At 37.6% G+C, this 19,877-nt stretch overlaps 1 protein-coding gene across 1 annotated transcript in view; it reads right to left on the bottom strand.

Moving 5' to 3' along the window:
* Nucleotides 1-19,877, bottom strand: part of ITGA8 (integrin subunit alpha 8) — a 190,630-nt gene that overhangs the window by 146,603 nt on the left and 24,150 nt on the right. The window contains exons 3-7 of the mRNA XM_027559856.1: nt 15,474-15,574; nt 11,957-12,080; nt 6,159-6,220; nt 4,632-4,677; nt 1,261-1,386 (exon numbers count right to left, since the gene is read on the bottom strand). Coding sequence (XP_027415657.1) covers nt 1,261-1,386; nt 4,632-4,677; nt 6,159-6,220; nt 11,957-12,080; nt 15,474-15,574 — 459 coding nt within the window. The remainder of the gene's footprint in view (nt 1-1,260; nt 1,387-4,631; nt 4,678-6,158; nt 6,221-11,956; nt 12,081-15,473; nt 15,575-19,877) is intronic.

Here is a 19,877-nt window from a genome sequence, read left to right as displayed (position 1 = left end):
AGAGAAAAACTAATCAAGCCAAGATGTACGCTAAATCTTAGAAGTATAATAGATCTGCGCCTTCTGAGTGTGGCTACATGATTGGATTTGAGGTCCCTTTTAGAAGTAGGAACGCTCCATTGCCCATCTTTACGTGTGAATGGTGGTCTTTGCATTTCAAGAGCTGCTGATTCATCATAATCAGATATCATTACTCTAAAAGGTTAACTCTTACGCTCAGGTTTTGCTATTTCTGATCACCAACAAGGCCTACTTCTTAATACCTTTGCTGACCTAAGAAAAATGCACAATGTGAGAGTTGCAAATTAAGTTTTATCTGGGGCAAAATGAGGACTATAGCTCAGGAGACAGCATTTCAGATAGCTCTGAGCAACTGCTCCAAAGAGCTAGGAAGGAAGGTCAGTATGTAGGTGATTTTGGTGAAGGGGGAGTATATGCAATCAAGCACATAATTTTTCACTGAAGGTTTCTGCTAGTCAAAAGGAGCAGTCGTCACCATGAAGGAATTTCGTGCTTTTCTAGATGTGAGGAGATACAGGAACTGGGGCTCATAAAATCATCTCCTGAGAATATCTAATTATCTGAAGACTTGTTCTGCCAGTTTTCCCAGAGTGTACAGTGCCTCATTTCTGCTCTCCACCCTGAACTCCTTTCAGGGGGGTGTTGAAGGTCAGCAACTGCAGCAGCACATGATTTAAGCCTTGCAGAGGTAGATGACAAGTACCCACAGCAAGTGTCAATTTGTACTTGAACCTTCGATCATCATTCCCCACGAATTTTACTTGGCTCTAAAATGAGGTAAGGTGATAAAAGAGAACTACACTTTTTTAAAGTTCATTAGGAGTCAAAATGCCACTACAATACCAAAGAAAGAATAGTGATGAAATGGCATTGTGTGGCTGCACATTTTGAGAACATTTCAGCAACTGGAAAGTTTTCTGTTCTTTCTAGAAACTGGAAAAGACTACCATCATTTTGTCCAGGTAGCACAGGGCATCCTCACTGATACACAATATCTACAACTGGCAAAATATTTTATGTACAATAGACTGTCAGGGAGCCTAGAAAATAGCTATCAAACTATGTCGATTATACGTAACAGCTGAATCAAAAGACAAAGTTAAGAGTCCACTTGAAGCTAGTAAGAAAATTTCCGTAAGGTGCCGTATATTATCAAATGAGTGAGGAATAAAATTTGCCTCAACATTTCATATGCTTGTCTTTTGAGATATCACAAATATCTCAAGCAATGCATCTCACCAAGGTAACTGTCATCGTAGGAAGCTGGAGCCACTTCTGTCTGCTTTTCTCCAGCCAATTTCCTTAGGATATCCTTGAATGAGTAGTTTGCAATGATATCTGCAATACTGGCCGTGATCACCTGACCTGTGCTCGAACAGATTAATAGGTTAATTGAATGAATGCGCAAGTCAGACCCTCCCCACGCAGACACAAGGCATTTGAACAACACTCATGCTCTTGAAAATGATCATGAGATTGCTTTGCATTTTTGACAGTGAATTTCCCTGCCTTGCTCTAGAATTGCAAGGTAAAGTCACTAGCAGTTGCTTAGAGCTTTCCATGCTGACAGAAGAACCAAAGATGAACTATGTAATTTTTTTACATAACATTTTTTTTCTGTTTTCTTCTTGGAGTATAATTGCTTTCAATGTTGTGTTAGTTTCTGCTGTACAATGAGGTGAATCAGCTATGTGTATACAAATATCCCCTCCCCTCTAGGACCTCCTTCCCACCCCACCCCCACCATCCCCCGCCTCTAGGTCATCACAGCACTGAGCTGAGCTTCCTGTGCTACCCACAGCTTCCCACTAGCTATCTGTTTTACACATGGTAGAGTATGTATGTCAATCCTAATCTCCCGATTCATCTCACCTTCCCCTTCTTTCTATCAAAATATAGTTGATTTACAATACTATGTTAGTTACAGGCATGCAGCATAGTGATTCAATATTTCAGAGATCAGTACAAGATAATGGGTATAATTCCCTGTGCTATCCAGTATATTCTTGTTACTTATTTTTTTCACATATAGTAGTCTGCATCTGTTAATCCTGTACCCTTTAACTGTATCTGTTTTCTCCTGCCTTTACATACTTCTTCCACATCCAAATGATAACCATATCTAAGAGTGAAGACACCTGTAGGCAAAATTTACATGACTAAATTTTTATTCTTGACTGTTCTGGCTATAGGAAACATCCTCTAGCTTTGAGATCATCTAGCCAAAATATATCTTGTTACAGATGGGGCAACTCTGACCTAAAGTAGGAGTCTCTGAGCCCGAGGTAAGAGGCAGGATATCAAGTGAAGCTTCATCTGTATTCATAGCTGCTCTCCATAGCTCACATTACCAATTGAGCTCTGCCTCCTGTCAGATCAGTGGTGGCATTAGATTCTCCTAAGAGTGTGAACTCTATTGTGCTTAAATCATCCTGAAACCATCCCCCACCCCCAGTCTGTGGGAAAATTGTCTTCCATGAAACCGGTCCTTGGCATAAAAAATGTTGGGGACCTCTGGAAAGAGCTTGAGTACAGTCACGAAGGTCATGTGGTTTTGCTGTTGGAATATTCTGCGTTACAAACAAGGTCCTTTTTGGCCTTCTAGTAATACTTTTTGTGTTCTCTCAGAGTACAGATGTATTAGCTGTAAATCACTTACTAAGTTAATAGATTGTAAAACATATCAGCTTAAGCTAAAGGAAGAAATTCCATAATCTCTAAGTCATTCACACTTTATGCTAAAATATAAGCACAAAACATAAAAGTAAGACAATGGAAAGCAGGGAGGCCCAGTGAGATACAGAGTTTTAGCAAAAAGAGAATCCATGGCCACCAACACTGATATGATAAGAACACTGGCTAATCTCCCCAAATAAATTCACTATAAGAAGTCTCGAAACACGATTGTATTGAGATAGACATGAATCAAAAAGACGGCCAGCAATGTTCCACTAAAACTTTTATGCATTCCCATATTTATTATGGACATCTACGGAAAAAGTGTGATCTCATGTTCTTTGGGAGAAAACTGGAGGACTGCTTTCAAGAGACTAACACTGAATATTAAATTTAAAGCCAAATTATTCCTTGGGAATTCACCCATTCCCACAGTCTTTCTGTTTGAAGTTCCAAAAGAATAAAACTGTTAAACCAGGCCATGACTATCTCCAAGTGGCCGTGACTGAAATGACTGCTCTTATATTAAGATGATTGTATTTACACATGCGTTTCTGAACAATGTCTGTAGAATGTGCCAATTTTCTGTGGGTAAAAGTTGAATACCCTCTCCCTCTTTCCATGAACACACTGTTTATTTCCTTTAGTTGCTTCTACAATATTAAGACTGAGTAAAAATTTAAAGTATCTGTCTCAGACAAATCCCTGTGCCCTTGGTATGGCTGATTTTCAGCCTATCATTGGGATCATATCCTTTTTTCAATGTAAAGAAAGAATTATGTGAAATTAATCAAGTGATTAAGAACAAAATCTTTTCAAATACACACATTTTATTCAACCACTGCACAAAGTATATTACTTTCCAGTTTACAAAATAATGTTTAAAGACTTCAAAGGTTAATTCTTTGATGTTCATGTCTGTATACTTACGAATTAAGCTAAACAGTACAGTAATTTCATGTAAAATTTTACCGTAAATTGATCTCACCTGTATCTTTCACATTGGCTTTTTAAACACTATCAGGTGTCTTCCATTAAAAAACAACAAAACACTTCACTCAACTATTCATCTCTCTCATATTCTACTCTATCTTTATTCTAAACTTGACAGCCAAATTGTCTGTATTCTCTGTAATCTCTCCTTAGGCATCCCATTCACATTCCTGGCTTCAGCTATCACCAGCATGCTAGTTCTTATTTTAGCCTAGCTATCTTCTCTGAGTTTAAGCTCACACATCTAAATACTTACATGAAAAGTCTTGGACATCTCAAACATGTTCATATTCAACATAACCAAAAGCAAACTCATCATCTGCCTTCCCCAGCTCCCTCCCAACCCATCGTCTTCCGTCTTCCAGTGTTCTCCATCTCAGGGACTGGGATCCACCTACACCTATTCAGTTACAAAAGACAGAAACATATTCATGGGACTTCTCTGGTCGTCCAGTGGTTAGGACTTGGTGCTTTCACTGCAGAGCACAGGTTATATTTCATCTGTCAGCCAGCATTTAGAAGACACCCCTGCATGGGACCACCCCAGAGAAGCCTCCTATGCTCTCACAGCCCTGTCTTGACATACCTTTCCTTGCTAGTCTCGTGCCTGGAGTTTCTCAAGTATTAGGCTGGCCAAAAAGTTCCAGATGGTAACCTCTGCAAGTTCCTACTCATTACTGTATCCTCAGCATCCAGCACAAAGTCTGGCATGGCCTCAATATGCATTTGATGAATAAAGGAATGTAGTTGTCACAGTACTGTAAAGTATCATTTATATCACAAAGTATCAATGCAAAATGAAATGATGCTTCCTTCACTGGAGAAACTAACAATTTGGAGATAAAATTAACATAATAAAAAGTCAGCACTTGATGTTACTTCTGTTTCATTTCCTTGTTAGAAACAACCAAGGAGATTTCTTCTCTTCTAACAGGACATACCTTGCCAATAAAAACTTCCAGGGCCTCCAACTATAAGATCTCCATTCTACAAAACAGAAACAGCAACAACAATTGAAAAACTGAGATTTTTTTTAAAGGGTGATAAATCACTGTTCATAAGCATTGCCCAGACAATTTGCATACATAAAGTAATTTTTAAAAGAGGCCCTCATATCTGAGTCATGCAAGTCATTTTCTTTCCTTTTATAGCTTTGTTATTTATGTGTTATCACATTAAATAATTTTAGTTAGATTCAATTAGGTAAGTAAAACTTTCTCCCCTGAGAATATATATATTCAGGCTTTTGGCACTGCCTCAGGTAAGCAAAGGGCTTTCCTGGTGTCTCAGATGGTAAAAAATCTTCCTGCAATGTGGAAGACCTGGGTACGATTCCTGGGTTGGAAAGATCCCCTGGAGAAGGAAATGATAACCCACTCCAGTATTCTTGCCTGGAGAATTCCATGGACAGAGGAGTCTGGCGGGTTACAGTCCATGGGGTTACAAGAGTCGGACACGACTGAGCAACTAACACTTTCAGGTAAGCAAAAGATCTACATGTTTCATGATGCACAGTTCTGCAGACATGGTCTTTCTAGACTATAGCAATGAAAAGAAAAATTGGTTCCTGTTTATTTCAAGGTCACAGTAATGCCTATCTTTCCCTGCTGCTGCTGCTGCTAAGTCACTTCAGTCGTGTCCGACTCTGTGTGACCCCATAGATGTCAGCCCACCAGGCTCTCCTGCCCCTGGGATTCTCCAGGCAAGAACACTGGAGTGGGTTGCCATTTCCTTCTCCAATGCAGGAAAGTGAAAAAGTGAAAGTGAAGTCACTCAGTTGTGTCCGACTCTTAGTGACGTCATGGACTGCAGCCTACCAGGCTCCTCCATCCATGGGATCCTCCAGGCAAGAGTACTGGAGTGGGGTGCCATTGACCCATCCTTCCCCAAGAGAGACTGTCAGAACTCCAGATAAAAATTTTCCGTTTTACTTATCACCCCACCTTCCATATCCTGCATCCTTAACTTTCAGTGGGGAAAAACACACAAGACAAAGAAAGTAAGATTTTAGATGCTGAGATTTATATTTTTTTCAAAACCACGGCATCTTTGCCTCCAATATTCTTACTAGATATCTCTGTTTTTAATTTTGTGAAAGGATATGTGAATTTTAACAGTAATGTGAAATCTAATCATCCAATTACAGCTGAGATAAAAATTATAGATTCTTGTGATCTTTTTAGAAACATATTTCTTTACTAAGTTTTTGTGATTTTCATTTAAAAACAGGGTGTTGTTTTTCAACCTGTGTATTTCTTTTCTATTAACAGATTATCACACACATAGATTATTACAAACAAAAAAACTTAAAGAAATTGCCAAAACAGGTTAGCTATATACCTAAATGTTCCTTTGATGGTGGCAGTTATTAGGGGGTAGATAGAAGTGGGAATGAGAGGCAGGGGATTAAAAAAAAAAATCAAACAGATAAAATAAATTTTAGAAGCTATAAGACCAAAAGAATTTACCTTATAAAAATCCAGACTAAATCCTGCTTGGCAGTAACCCTGGCCTTCAGGATCAGCATTGCCTGGAATGATCAAAAGATACAAATATATAATGCTATCATTCCCAAGATATATTTTTAATAATTAAATTCTAATATATTTTATATTTTTAATAACAAGGATACGCTCTTGTTTTCCCTATAGACTTCTAAATTTAAAATGTATGTGTTCTATTACTTATTTTAAAAATTTATTCTAAGTAATTTCTTAAAGAGTTCAATCTGTTTTCTTATCCCAAATGGCACTGTCATTTTATACTAAGATCAATAGGAATAATGTTCCTCGAAGTTATGATACTAGGTTTTACAACTCATGTTTATTTGAAGAAATAGTATGTCCCTCTCTCAATTATGTTCCAAGTTTCCCAAATGGCAGTACTGTATTTCTAGGGCACCCATGTGTTCTGACTGAAGCAATGCTACAAGAAAAAAGAGAGCTAAACTGGCTCACGTGGGTGGATACTTTCTGCCGGGAGCGCTGATGAGAGTTTTAATTTTCATGATCTCTCATACAAAATGAACTTCAAATTATTCTATTATCATTAGGTAAATTTGGACATTGCATTTCTGATTACAAGGCATCTCACAGGGACACTAGGGTTCACAAAAGAGAGCACTCTCTAGCAATGGCTTATTTTACACTCTCTGCAATGCAATTCACTAAGTGAATGTACAATTGGATTTTATTACACAGCTTTTTAAACCATAAGCAGGTCAACATGTGGATTCCAAGCATATTAGAATCCTGGGACATCAGAATGAAGAATGTACTACTTGTCAATCGCACTTTAAAAGACCATCTACAATTTCTCAAGCACTTAAATTAAAACCAAAATACAGTTCAGTGGAAGGAATCTCAGTTATTATCCTGTTAGATTCAAACATGAAAATAATTACCCCTTTCTTATCAAGGATACTCCTGAATGGAAACTAAAATAAGAGGGCAGGAAAGGAAATGCATATCATCACAGGAAGAATTTATAGGCTGGACATGTGCTTGTTGCAGACGATTTCTGAAATGGATCTGGCCTTTGCAGCTTTTCCTAGAATGTCTTCTGTTTTTTCTTTTCTTTGGTTAGTTCTTAGCTAATTTTAGCACTGTCATCAGCCATTCTTTCCAGATGCTCCCTTTATATTTTAAAATACTTTTTACCTCATATACTCTATTGTGCTTTTTTTTTTTTTTGCGATCTGTTTTTAATTCAAATGTCAATTGATGTTTTGTGGGCTCTTTTAGGCTAAGTTCTATTTTTCCAGCTTTGCTGAGGTATATTTAATATACAAAAATGCACATCTTAATGTGTACATTTTGATGAGTTTAGACACATGCCTGATAGCACGATACCACTGCCACAATCAAGGGAATAAACATATTCATTACCTCCAAAAGGTTCCTGTGCACCCCCGCCAAACAGCTATTGCTTTTTTGTTTGTTTTTTTCTGGTGAAAACAGTTAACAGATCTATCCTTATAACAGATGTTTACTGCACAATACCTTACAATATATTTTATTTTATAACTATATTTCTGGTTCATAATTATGAATGTTGCAGAGTTCCTTAAAGTCTCATCTGTATAACCTCAAATGTCCAGGTACCATTCTTCTAGAAGTCCATGTAAATACTTGTATGTACTCAGAAATATAGATGAATACATGATATATGATTATGTAAACACACATGTGTAATCTTGACTCTATTTAAGAAATACATTTTAATGCATAAACCTTTTTAGAAATCCTTTTGAAAATCAACTCTGACTTTTTCAATATTGTAAATTATTCAGAAAGGAAGAAACAGGACCATTCTTTGAAATCACTTGGCTTCAAAACAGGAAACTAAAAAAATTGAAAAAAGAAAAATTTTTCACAAAATCCATTAAGAAAATAACTAATTTCAAACACTGAAGTGGTGATTATGATAGAAATGGGAGGTTATTTTCTCTGTAAAGTAAGTTTTTCTCTTAGAATTATAGTTTATGAGAGCTGAAGGAATCTTTCTTCCCAGAACTTCAGAGCATCTGTGAACTTGACAATTATGTCCCAGAGTAAACTCAGGAGTTCAGGGAATGATGCTCTCATGTGTTTGCTTTCCAAGGAGATTGGAAGGGTGTGTGTAAACTCTCACCACCTGAATTATGAATGACCGTAAAGTGACAGGCATGTCATTAATATGAATGAGCAGAATACCAACCAAAATGCTCAAAGTGTCAGTAACGGGGCTTTGTGGTGTGAAATGAACATGAGTGGCTTCTTGGAATCCTCTTTTGAAAGTAATCTTTCTGTTCTGTGATACTGACCACACACTCATGAACAAGCTGCTTTGTGTTAATGAACTGTGAACTCCTCAGAGAACACAGGAAGTGGGCTCCTTGGGTGCCTTTGAAGAGGAAGTACTCCCAGTAAGAGAGAGTTGAACATTGGAGTTGTGTGCTAGAGAGGAAAGAATTCCTGGCCATTTGTTTGGTTATTCTTCAGTTCAACATAAACTTCACTACTACTTTTGTCAAGCTATTCTTTTCTTTAGGAAAGTAAGTCCTAAATAAATTGGCAACATAATGTACCCATGTAATTCAAAATGCAAGCATACTATAATTAAAATTTTTAGATAATAATTCAAACTCCCCCTGGAACTCTTATCCCACAAGTTTAGATGTCTTGTGCAGTATTTTAATCTGAGCTTTCCTATCACGTGGGCAGTCAGATAAAAGACAGAACAAGAAGCAGTAACAAGTTTTCTAAACAGTCATCCTTGATGGTGGTTGGAATAAGATATGTCATCGAGGCAGGAGGCATGCAAATGATGAACTTGTCATTTCAGCCATAAGAGTTTACTGCTATGGGGAGGTATTTTTAGTAAATCATGATAAATATGATATGGATGGGTGTAAAAATTGATGAAACGAGTTCAGGTTTGAATCTAAGCTCTATCATTAATTGTATGAATAAATTCAGAATTTATTGCTCTACCTGACTTTCACCTTAAGCGTAATAATACAGTAAGTCCCCTACATCCAACAAGTTCAGTTCTCAGTGTTGGTAAGCCCAATTTGTTTGTAAGATGTAAGTCCAACAAAGACAGCCTAGATACTGAACTAAGACAATCGGCTATGTAATACTGCACTGTCATAGGTTTATAAAACTTTTCACACAAATAACACATAAAAAAAAACCCACAAAAAATCAAACATTTTTAATCTAACAATGCAGTAGTACCAGCTACATCATCACTGCTTTTACACTTGCTTCCAGATATCCTGGGCTTGAAATAAAGGCACTGTACTACTGTACTGTACTGTACAGTAAAGTACACAAAAGCACAGCCACTTGCAGAGCATGCGTGCATGTGCCAATGCATGCCAGACGTGTGACCTAACTTACGTGACTGGACGTGCAAACCCACATTCACGTTTTAGGAAGTTTGCAACTTGAAGGTTCATATGTAGGGGACTTACTACAGTGACCTCTTATTGAACCCAGGGGCACAACACCTTGAGTGGAACGTGACACGAAATATCCCTCTTAATGACTGTTGCCTGTGCTTGGAAAGCCCCTGCTTTCCTGCTGTCACAACTGCTAAGAGAAGCCCTTCCCACCGTCCTGTCCAAACAGGCTCCTCTCCCCACCCAGGCATGTCCCTCCCTATTCTCTTGCTTTGCTATATTTTTCTCTGTAGCAGTTTTCACTACCTGACGTTTTATTAGAAACATTTATTTTTTAAGTTTTTTGTTGAGATATAATTGATTTAACATAACATCAGTCCAAAGTGTCCAACAACAATAATATGGATATACTGTGAAATGATTACTGTGGTAAATGCAGTTAACATCCACCACCACATACAGTTTTATAAAGCTCTTAAGATCTGCTCTCATAGCAACTTTCAACTGTACAATGTGGGATCATTAACTATAGTTACATCCAGGATATATCCTGTAACTGGAAGTTTGTGCTTTGTGACCACCTTCACCCGTTTAGCCCACACCCCAACCTTGTCAACCACCCATCTGTACTCTTTTTTTCTGAGTTTGTGTTTTTTTTTAAGATTCTGCATATGATATCAACAGAATGTTTTTCTTTTTCTATCTGACTTATTTCACTGAGTGTAATGCCCATGCATGTTGTTGTCAATGGCAAGATTTTATTATTATTTTTTATGGCTGAATAATATTCCATTGTGTATATATCTATATCCAATTTCTATTTCACATTTCCTTTATCCACTCATCTACTGATGACAACTTTGGTGGTTTCCATGTCTTGGAAATTGTAAATAATGCTGCAATGGACATGTGGGTACAGATACCCTTTCAAGACAGTGATTTCATTTCTTTTGGATAAATACCTAGAAGTTGAATTGCTGGACCTGAGCTTACTTAATTACACATATGCTATCTCTCTTCTGAACTAGAATATGTTTTTTGAAGGCAGAGATTTGCTTTCTCTTGTTCTCTGCTTTATTCCCTTAATAATAGACTAATTAGTGCTCAGCATTGAGACCACAGACATCATTGAATTCATTACCTATAGATATCATTGAGTCTATTACCTGTGAGCAATACCTCTTTTAAAGCCATTCAAAATAAAATTCTGAGTTGACTGATTATTCAATTCAGCTGACACTTGCCAAGATGTGAGAAAGTGCCTGGTTTATTTCAGTATTTTAAAACAGGAAGTTATAATCTTCTTACCAAAATCCTTACCAAAATCCACAAGCCCCCAGAATTAACTATTTCATTCCCAGACCCTTTGATCTCTACATTTTAGAGTCCTCTTTAAGAACCTTCTAATATCCCTGATCCATTCTTTACTTCACTGTTTGATCTCTGATATCAATTTGCTCATTATCTGGCTAAATTAATCTTGAAATTTAAAAATATTCACATGAAATAGGTAAACTTTACTTATAGTTTTGGGAATCTAATTTGGGTTGAGTTTTTTTTTAATCAATATCCTGAAATCAGTCATCAGAATGTTCTTTTCAATGCCATTTGTTTCTCTAACATGGTCTTGTGAATTATCAAGAATAAGAATAAAAATGCACTGGTTTCTTGCGGATAAACCCCAATGCTCTACATGACAGGAAAGTGGAAGCATTCACAAAAGGACTCTGAGTAGATCCATGAATCCAGAGTACTGTCCCAAGGTCCTTGTGTGATATTCCCAAAAGAAGTGGTTGAACAGTGGTGCTCCGAAGATGGCGCTTACAGGCTTGCTTTAAAGGATACTTCACCAGGAGATTCCCAGAACTGCCAGATGAGACACGGACTCCAAATGTACAGAATATTTTGAAAAATGGGATTAAACACATAAAGAAGGAAGGTATATCATGCTGACAACCAGAGTACACAGATGCCAAAGAACACAACAGCCAGTGAGAACACAGGCCAGATGGAGACCTGTTCACGTGCCTCTAGGTCAACATGCTAACTAACACCATTCCTGCAATTAGCAAGTGGACAGTTAGTATTTTTCAAATGCAGAGTGAGTTTTGAATAAAGACGGAGAGCTTAAGGCCTAAAATAAGGAGCCAATCAATTTGACTGCAGAATAATTAGAAACAGAAATTTTCTAAAATACAGAAGAGGATCAGCAGGATTCCATGTTCTGGTTCCCATGTCGCAGCAAGGCCTCCTGTAAGACTGTCAGTCTTTTATGCCAATGCTTTTTTCCCTTGGCAGTGGTGTTTAAGGATCACCTGCATTGGCTACTGCAGAAAAACTAGTGAGCTAAGTTCAGTTTCAAGAATAAAAATGACTTACTGTTCCGACAAGGAGAGTACTCAGCATATGCACTGAAATTCTGAATGGCTACATAGCAAGTGCCAACTGGGTCCTTTTCTGGTGCTGGTTTAAGAGTTCTCCAGTGATATAATGGAGCACAAGCCTGTGAAACATCAAAGACAATAAATATTTTTTTAATGTAGATTCCACATACTATGGACCTAAATTTGTAACAAACAATGCTAAATTATTAGATGACTTAACTGGCCTCCAGTATGCTAATGAGTACCTTGGTAGTCAGAATTAATTAAACTTCCTAAGTCAATTTCTCAACTAATACTCCATAGAATTGGAACAAATTAAACATATACAAAAGAATGAGATTTTTGTCCCACAGGATTTTAAATCAAATAAAAGTAGCCTGACAAAAGTAAATATTTATGAAAGGTAAAGGACTCATATGTTCTTTTTTTTAAAATTGGATCTGCATAAAAGCAAATGACCATTTAAACAGTGAATGAATTAGTGCAATGTCTTAAAATAAGAACTAGTTTCTTTCTTTGTCTAATTTTTACTTGAAGAAAACTCTTTTCAAATCAAAAGATGATGAGGTTATAAACCTCTGTTTTGTGGATTCCCCTGGTTTATCAGTGAGGGTGTATCTGATTATTTTTTTTAAATGATGACTTACATTTGGACTGATACCCCCTTATCACAGTGGGCTTATTTTTCATTTAATGATTTTTATTCATGACAAAACAAAAATTAAATAATGGTAAGAAAAATATGATTCTTGAGTGAAATCCTCTGGTTGCTTCTTCAGAAGCTTGGATTATAACAACAGCATGATATTGGAAAGATTATCAGATATAAAAGATGATACATGAAATCCTCTTTAAGCAGAGAACACTGTGCTAGGAACAAGAGAAGCCATAAAAACACATGCACCTTTTTGACTTCTATTTTGCTAGCTTGTGTTCTTTTCTGAATATTCAAGTGCTCACTTCTAAGGATATAGAAATACATATTTTTCTAGAATATGGAACCACTAGCTTTTCTCCAAATTTGATGACATCACACCTGAAACAATGCCATAAAATGGAAGGCAGATCCCAATTTTAAAGTCTTTTCATGATTCCAAACACATCCTTGGTAATTAGTCTAATGTGTAACGACTTTTAGTAAAGATTACTTTACAAAGTAGCACCCTTCTTACTTAAGAATATAAATTATCTTTGCTCAAAAACTTAAGTTTGGGGTTTTTGTTTTTGTTTTTTTGTCTTCTTCTAGATTGTAATGTCTTGGCCAATACTGAAAAACTCTCTGACTCATCTAAGTTTCTTAACTTAGGGCCCTATTAGTGATCTGAGAAGGTATATGGTTAAGACATTTAACATAATGAAAGTGAAAGTGAAGTCAGTCAGTCGTGTCCGACTCTTTGCTACGCCATGGACTGTAGCCCACCAGGCTCCTCTGTCCATGGGATTTTCCAGGCAAGAATACTGGAGTGGGTTGCCATTTCCTTCTCCAGGGGATCTTCCCAACCTAGGGATCGAATCCACGTCTCCTGCATTGCAGGCAGATGCTTTAACCTCTGTGCCACCAGGGAAGCCCTGGTGTATTTAACATAATGTGGAATGCTAAAAAGGAGTTTGAACAGGGAAAGCACTACCTATGTGACTCAGTATAAGCCAATTCGCCTCACTTTCCACACCACCATAGAATATTTCAATGCCATGAAAATTGTTTCCAGTGCTTGCCTGCTTTCTGTCCTAAAAAGTTATCTTTTTTATACCAGCTCAGTTTCACACAGCTGTGAAACACAATGATATGACAATATTCGGGGTTTGACCCAGACTTAACATGTACACATATGATTCCTGAATATTCAAAACTATACTTCCGTTCATAGCAATTTGATGTTCTAATAATTGTCACATAGGGTAAAACTTAATTCTTTATTAAAACTGAAAAAGGACTTTATAGTATTCTATTTTCTATCACATAATTTTGAAATTGCAAGCATGCTCTCAAATTAAACATTTTTATTATGAACATGGTGTGTCATTTATATTTTCAGTGACTCTGAACACTTCTACAAATATTGAATAAATGCACAATAATGTTACAGATAAATTTTGAAGACTTAAAATCAATACGGTATCCAAAGATTTTTTTTTAACCCCAAGTAGTTATAGATGGAATTAGCTTTTCAATAGTTATTCACATACATCGTAAGTCACTGAAGGATTAAAGAGTTTGCTTTTTTTTTAACCAACTCTGGAATTTGAGAATTATATTAAAGCAAATAACAATTCTATAGAGAACCTACTGTAAATGCTGTATTTGTAACTAAAGAGGGTTATCTATATTTGATATCTGTTTTATGTCAAATAAGCAAAGCATTTCCTTTAGATACTTATTCTTATTAAATCATAATTCAAAGAACTTTAAACAAATCCTAAAAGCCAAAGTTATTGCTTTATTTTGTAAGTAAATTAGGGCTACCAGTAAAAAAAAAATCCCCAACAAAATATATTTTCAAATCAGCTTAATATCATTCTTTCTCAATAAATTAGACATGTATTATCACTTGGAACTACAGAGAAGAGAATCATAAAGTCACAGCATTTTAAAGCCAAAAGATCTCTATCTGGGAGTGAGAAATCTTTAAAAAGTATCAGTGAACTCAGAGAACCATGCAATTGGTAGTTATATATTTTTATATATTTATTTTAATACGAGGATAATTACAATATTGTGATGGTTTTTGCCATACATGGTATGGTACTGGCACAAAAACAGAAATATAGATCAATGGAACAAAATAGAAAGCCTGGAGATAAATCCACGCACCTATAAGGTGTTCACCTTATCTTTGACAAAGGAGGCAAAAATATACAATGGAGAAAGGATAGTCTCTTCAACAAGTGGTGCTGGGAGAACTGGTCAACTATGTGTAATAGAATGAAATTAGAACACTTTCTAACAGCATATACAAAATAAGCTCAAAATGATTTAAAGACCTAAATATAAGACCAGAAACTATAACACTCTTAGAGGAAAACACAGGCAGAACACTCTGTGACATAAATCACAGTAGGATCCTCTACGGCAGCTGTATTTTTAAAGAAAACTTTCTGATATTTCTAAAGAGGATCAATGATATCACAGGAGATTAACTTTAAAACAATCCTAATAGCAGTAATACTATTTTTCAGGTCAAATTTCTATCAGCCTTTTAAATCAATCTTAAGCAATAAAATATGTACCTTTTTAGGATTTAGCTTTTATTTTTCTATCTTCCTTATTAGTTTTTGAAATATTTGAAAAGATCTACCCAATTTTCTGGAAAACCAGTCTTATTTCCTGTTGCTTTAAAGACCAAAATAGATTCTTTAATTTTAAGCACTAATATTTTTGGTAATGCCGATAAGCTTATCTTTGAAAATCTGATACGTTCTTGCATGAATGGATTTTTGTACATACGAGTTTTAAAACATTTCAGTGTACATATTACTCCAGAGCAGCCCCAACAGCACCCCGCGATACTCACCACCACCTTTCCTTTGTGAGCTCTCACTGTGGCTCCAAACCACTGATTCGATTTAAACTCTATAGGTTCCTTGGTTCCATTTACTCTTATCTTTCTGTTGTCTGGCAGGGAGGACATATAGATCATTAATCATTTGTAACACTTGGCAGCAAATTAAAACACGTGATAATGAGTTTTCATACACATGGCGGGGGGTTCTATTTGATTAAGTCTAAGCTAGACCTTTCACTTAGAAAAATACCTGTTAAATGGAAATACATATTTGAACATGACAGTTCACAACGTAAAGCATTTTTTTAAATGACTTACATTTTCAAGGATAAGGGTACCGCAAACTTGATGTAGACTCTGACAGTCTGGAATCTGCACTTTGGTCATTGATTTGTATCAGATGGAAGACCAAACATTCATAACTACTCTGAGGAATTCCAAATCTTTTCTGAAAGTAAAACTACCTGGAATCCCCTTGGTCCAGGAAGCACAGCTTCCTAGGCATGGCTTAGCTGGAAACATGAAGGACTCCAGGTTCCCGGTTTTTAACTGAGTAACATATGTCTATGCAGCCACAGAAAATAACACCTCAACACAGCTTTATCCACACTTGGCAGATGTCAGCACGAGGGGACCATCTGAGTAAAAACTCAACCCAATTATGACACACTTCGGGTCTTAATAAAAAGCAAATATCTTTTCTTTCACTCCTGTTGCCAATCGACATATTTCCCACATGGTTCTAACCACATGGTTCTAACTGAACTTCCTCAGTAATGGTTAATGAATTCAAAAAGACATTTATACTAGAGCATCTTATTAGTATGTGTTCTCTTTGGTATGCATTTTGCTTTTCCCTCCTTGATTCTATAATGAATGCATTACAAATGAACTTTTAACTTCTATTAAATGAGGCCAAAGTATAAATGTAATTAACATTCCATTGAGTTTACATATGATTACAGACTTTTCAAACAAAGAAACTATATATATATATTTAGGTCTCAACCAAAAATTGACACTTTGATATGTCAGAAGAAAATTGCGAATTTCCTTCTTTAAAATATTATGCTTTAGACATTTCTGAACTTTTAAAAAATAAAAAGCAAGTTCTGGAAATCCTCACCTAAAATGCACCCAACAGGCAAAGAACTGGAGCATCTTACAGATTAGAGCATAACGTTGAAAACATAAACATTTCTGGGACTTCCCTGGTGGTCCAGTGGTTAAGAATCCTCCTTGCAATGTAGGAGATGCAGGTTTGATCTCTGGTCAGGGAACTAAGATCCCACATGCCATGGAGGAAACAAGCCTGCGTGCCACAATGACTGAACCTGCGTGTCTGAACACTGAACAACTAGAGAATCTGTGCACCTCAACAAAAGATTCCACGTGTCGCAATGAAGATCCAATGCAACCAAATAAATATTATAAAAAGAAAATATAAGCATTTCTGTTTGTGTCTAGGCAAGAAAGATCATCCCTGGAGAAGGGAATGGCTAACCACTCCAGTATTCTTGCCTGGAGAATTCCATGGAGAGAGGAAGCCTGGTGGGCTACAATAGTCCATGGGGTTGCAAAGTCGGACACAACTGAGTGACTTTCACTGTCAGACCATTTTTCTAGATTCCACATATATGTATTAGTATAGGATACAGTGACCTTTCTGACCTTCCCAGCCCCAGTCTTTCCAATCATCCATCATATACTTCTCAGTCTGCATGAAATTCCTTCCTGGCTATAATACTCTGTGCTTAGTTGCTCAGTCGTGTCTGACTCTTTGTGACCCTGTAGACTGTAGCCCATCAGGCTCCTTTGTCTGCGGAATTCTCCAGACAAGTATACTAGAGAGGGTTGCTATGTCCTCAACCAGGGGATCTTCCCAATCCAGGAATTGAACCCAGGTCTCCTGCATTGTGGGCAGATTCTTTACCATTTTAGCCACCAGGAAAGCCCAAAGTGGTTTCTATTTGCTGACCAAACTCCTGTGACATGAGGCAATGCATTTCAGATAGGACCACACATCCCTCTGGAGTAGAAGGATGGCACAGGTTACCCAAAGTGCATTGTCAACTCCAGAGAACTCTTGGAAGGGCCAGTGGGAGATGGTGGAGCCATTAGTTACCAAAGCAATTCTCTCCTTGGTATATCCCAAACTAAGCCAAAAGCTAGAGGAAAGCTGTATAGTGACTGCATGTGATTTACAGCTTCTTAAGTGCCAGGAGGGGCGAATTCACATTTAGAAGCAAACCCCATTCCTGCCAGAGATGCTCAGAGTGCTCAAACAAACCTTGTGCACAGCAGGGCCCAGGGACCCCACAGAGACTGAGACAGAACTGTCTTTGAGCACCTCCTATGGAGGTACGGGTTGGCAGTGGTCTGCCGCAGGGACAGGGACTCTGGGTGTGGATATGGCGTAAGTCCTCTTGGAGGAGGTCGCCATTAACCCCACCATAGAGTTGTCAGAACTTACACAGAATGGGAAATTGATTCTTGGAGGGCACAACAGAACCTTGTGCACCAGGACCCAGGAGAAAGGAATGGTGACCCCACAGGAGACTTGCCTGTGAGTGTCCGGGAGACTCCAGAAAAGGCGTGAGTTGCTGGCAGCCTGCTGCAGGGTTGGGGGCACAGACTGTAGCAGTACATGTATGGAATCTTTTGAGGGCGGTCATCATTATCTATTATCTCCACTATAGTTTGGCCCCAGGTAAATAGCAGGGATGGAACACAGCTCCACCCAGCAACAGAAAATTGGATTAAAGATTTACAGAGTATGGCCAAGCCCATCAGAACAAGACCCAGTATCCCCCTCAGTCAGTCTATCCCATCAGGAAGCTTTCATAAGCCTCTTATCCTTCTCCATCAGAGGGCATACAGAATGAAAACCACAATCACAGAAAACTAACCAAACTGATCACATGGACCACAGCCTTGTCTAACTCAGTGAAACTAAGAGCCATGCCATGTGGGGCCACTCAAGACGGACGGGTCATGGTGGAGAGTTCTGACAAAACATGGTCCACTGGAGAAGGAAATAGCAAACCACTTCAGTATTCCTGCCTTAAGAACCCCATGAACAGTATGAAAAAGCAAAAAGATAGGACACTGAAAGATGAACTGCCCAGGTCAGTAGGTGCCAATATGCTACTGGAGATCAGTGGAGAAATAACTCCAGAAAGAATGAAGAGACGGAGCCAAAGCAAAAACAACACCCAGTTGTGGATGTGACTGGTGATAGAAGCAAGGTCCGAAGCTATAAAGAGCAATATTACATAGGAACCTGGAATGTTAGGTCCATGAATAAGGTAAATAGGAAGTGATCAAACAGGAGATGGCAAGAGTGAACGTCAACATTTTAGGAATCAGGAAACTAAACTGGACTGGAATGGGTGAATTTAACTCAGATGACCATTATATCTACTACTGCGGGCAGGAATCCCTCAGAAGAAATGGAATAGCCATCATAGTCAACAAAAATGTCCGAAATACAGTACTTGGATGCAGTCTCAAAAATGACAGAATGATCTCTATTCATTTCCAAGGGAAACCATTCAATATCACAGTAATCCAAGTCTATGCCCCGGCCAGTAATGCTGAAAAAGCTGAAGTTGAATGATTCTATGAAGACCTACAAGACCTTCTAGAATTAACACCCCCAAAAGATGTCCTTTCCATTACAGAGGACTGGAATGCAAAAGTAGGAAGTCAAGAAACACCTGGAGTAACAGGCAAATTTGGCCTTGGAGTACAGAATGAAGCAGGACAAAGGCTAAAAAAATTTCTGCCAAGAGAATGCACTAGTCATAGAAAACACCCTCTTCCAACAACACAAGAGAAGACTCTACACATGGACATCACCACCAGATGGTCAACACTGAAATCAGATGGAATATTCTTTGCAGCCAAAGATGGAGAAGCTCTATACAGTCAGCAAAAACAAGACCTGGAGCTGACTGTGGCTCAGATCATGAACTCCTTATTGCTAAATTCAGACTTAAATTGAAGAAAGTAGGGAAAACCACTAGACCATTCAGGTATGACCTAAATCAAACCCCTAACGATTATACAGTGGAAGTGAGAAATAGATTTAAGGGATTAGATCTGATAGACAGAATGCCTGATGAACAATGGTTCGTGACATTGTACAGAAGACAGGGAGCAAGACTATCCCCAAGAAAAAGAAATGCAAAAGCAAAATGGCTGTCTGAGAAGGCCTTACAAATAGCTGTGAAAGAAGAGAAGCCAAAAGCAAAGGAGAAAAGGAAAGATATACCCATTTGAATGCAGAAATCCAAAGAATAGCAAGGAGAAATAAGAAAGCCTTCCTCAGCCATCAATGCAAAGAAATAGAGGAAAACAATGGAATGGGAAAGACTAGAGATCTCTTCAAGAAAATTAGAGATACCAAGG

Source organism: Bos indicus x Bos taurus, chromosome 13 (assembly GCF_003369695.1).
Source record: "Bos indicus x Bos taurus breed Angus x Brahman F1 hybrid chromosome 13, Bos_hybrid_MaternalHap_v2.0, whole genome shotgun sequence".
Classification (NCBI taxonomy): domain Eukaryota; kingdom Metazoa; phylum Chordata; class Mammalia; order Artiodactyla; family Bovidae; genus Bos; species Bos indicus x Bos taurus.
The sequence above is the reverse complement of the archived record's forward strand: the minus strand, read 5'-3'. Positions and strand labels throughout refer to the sequence as shown.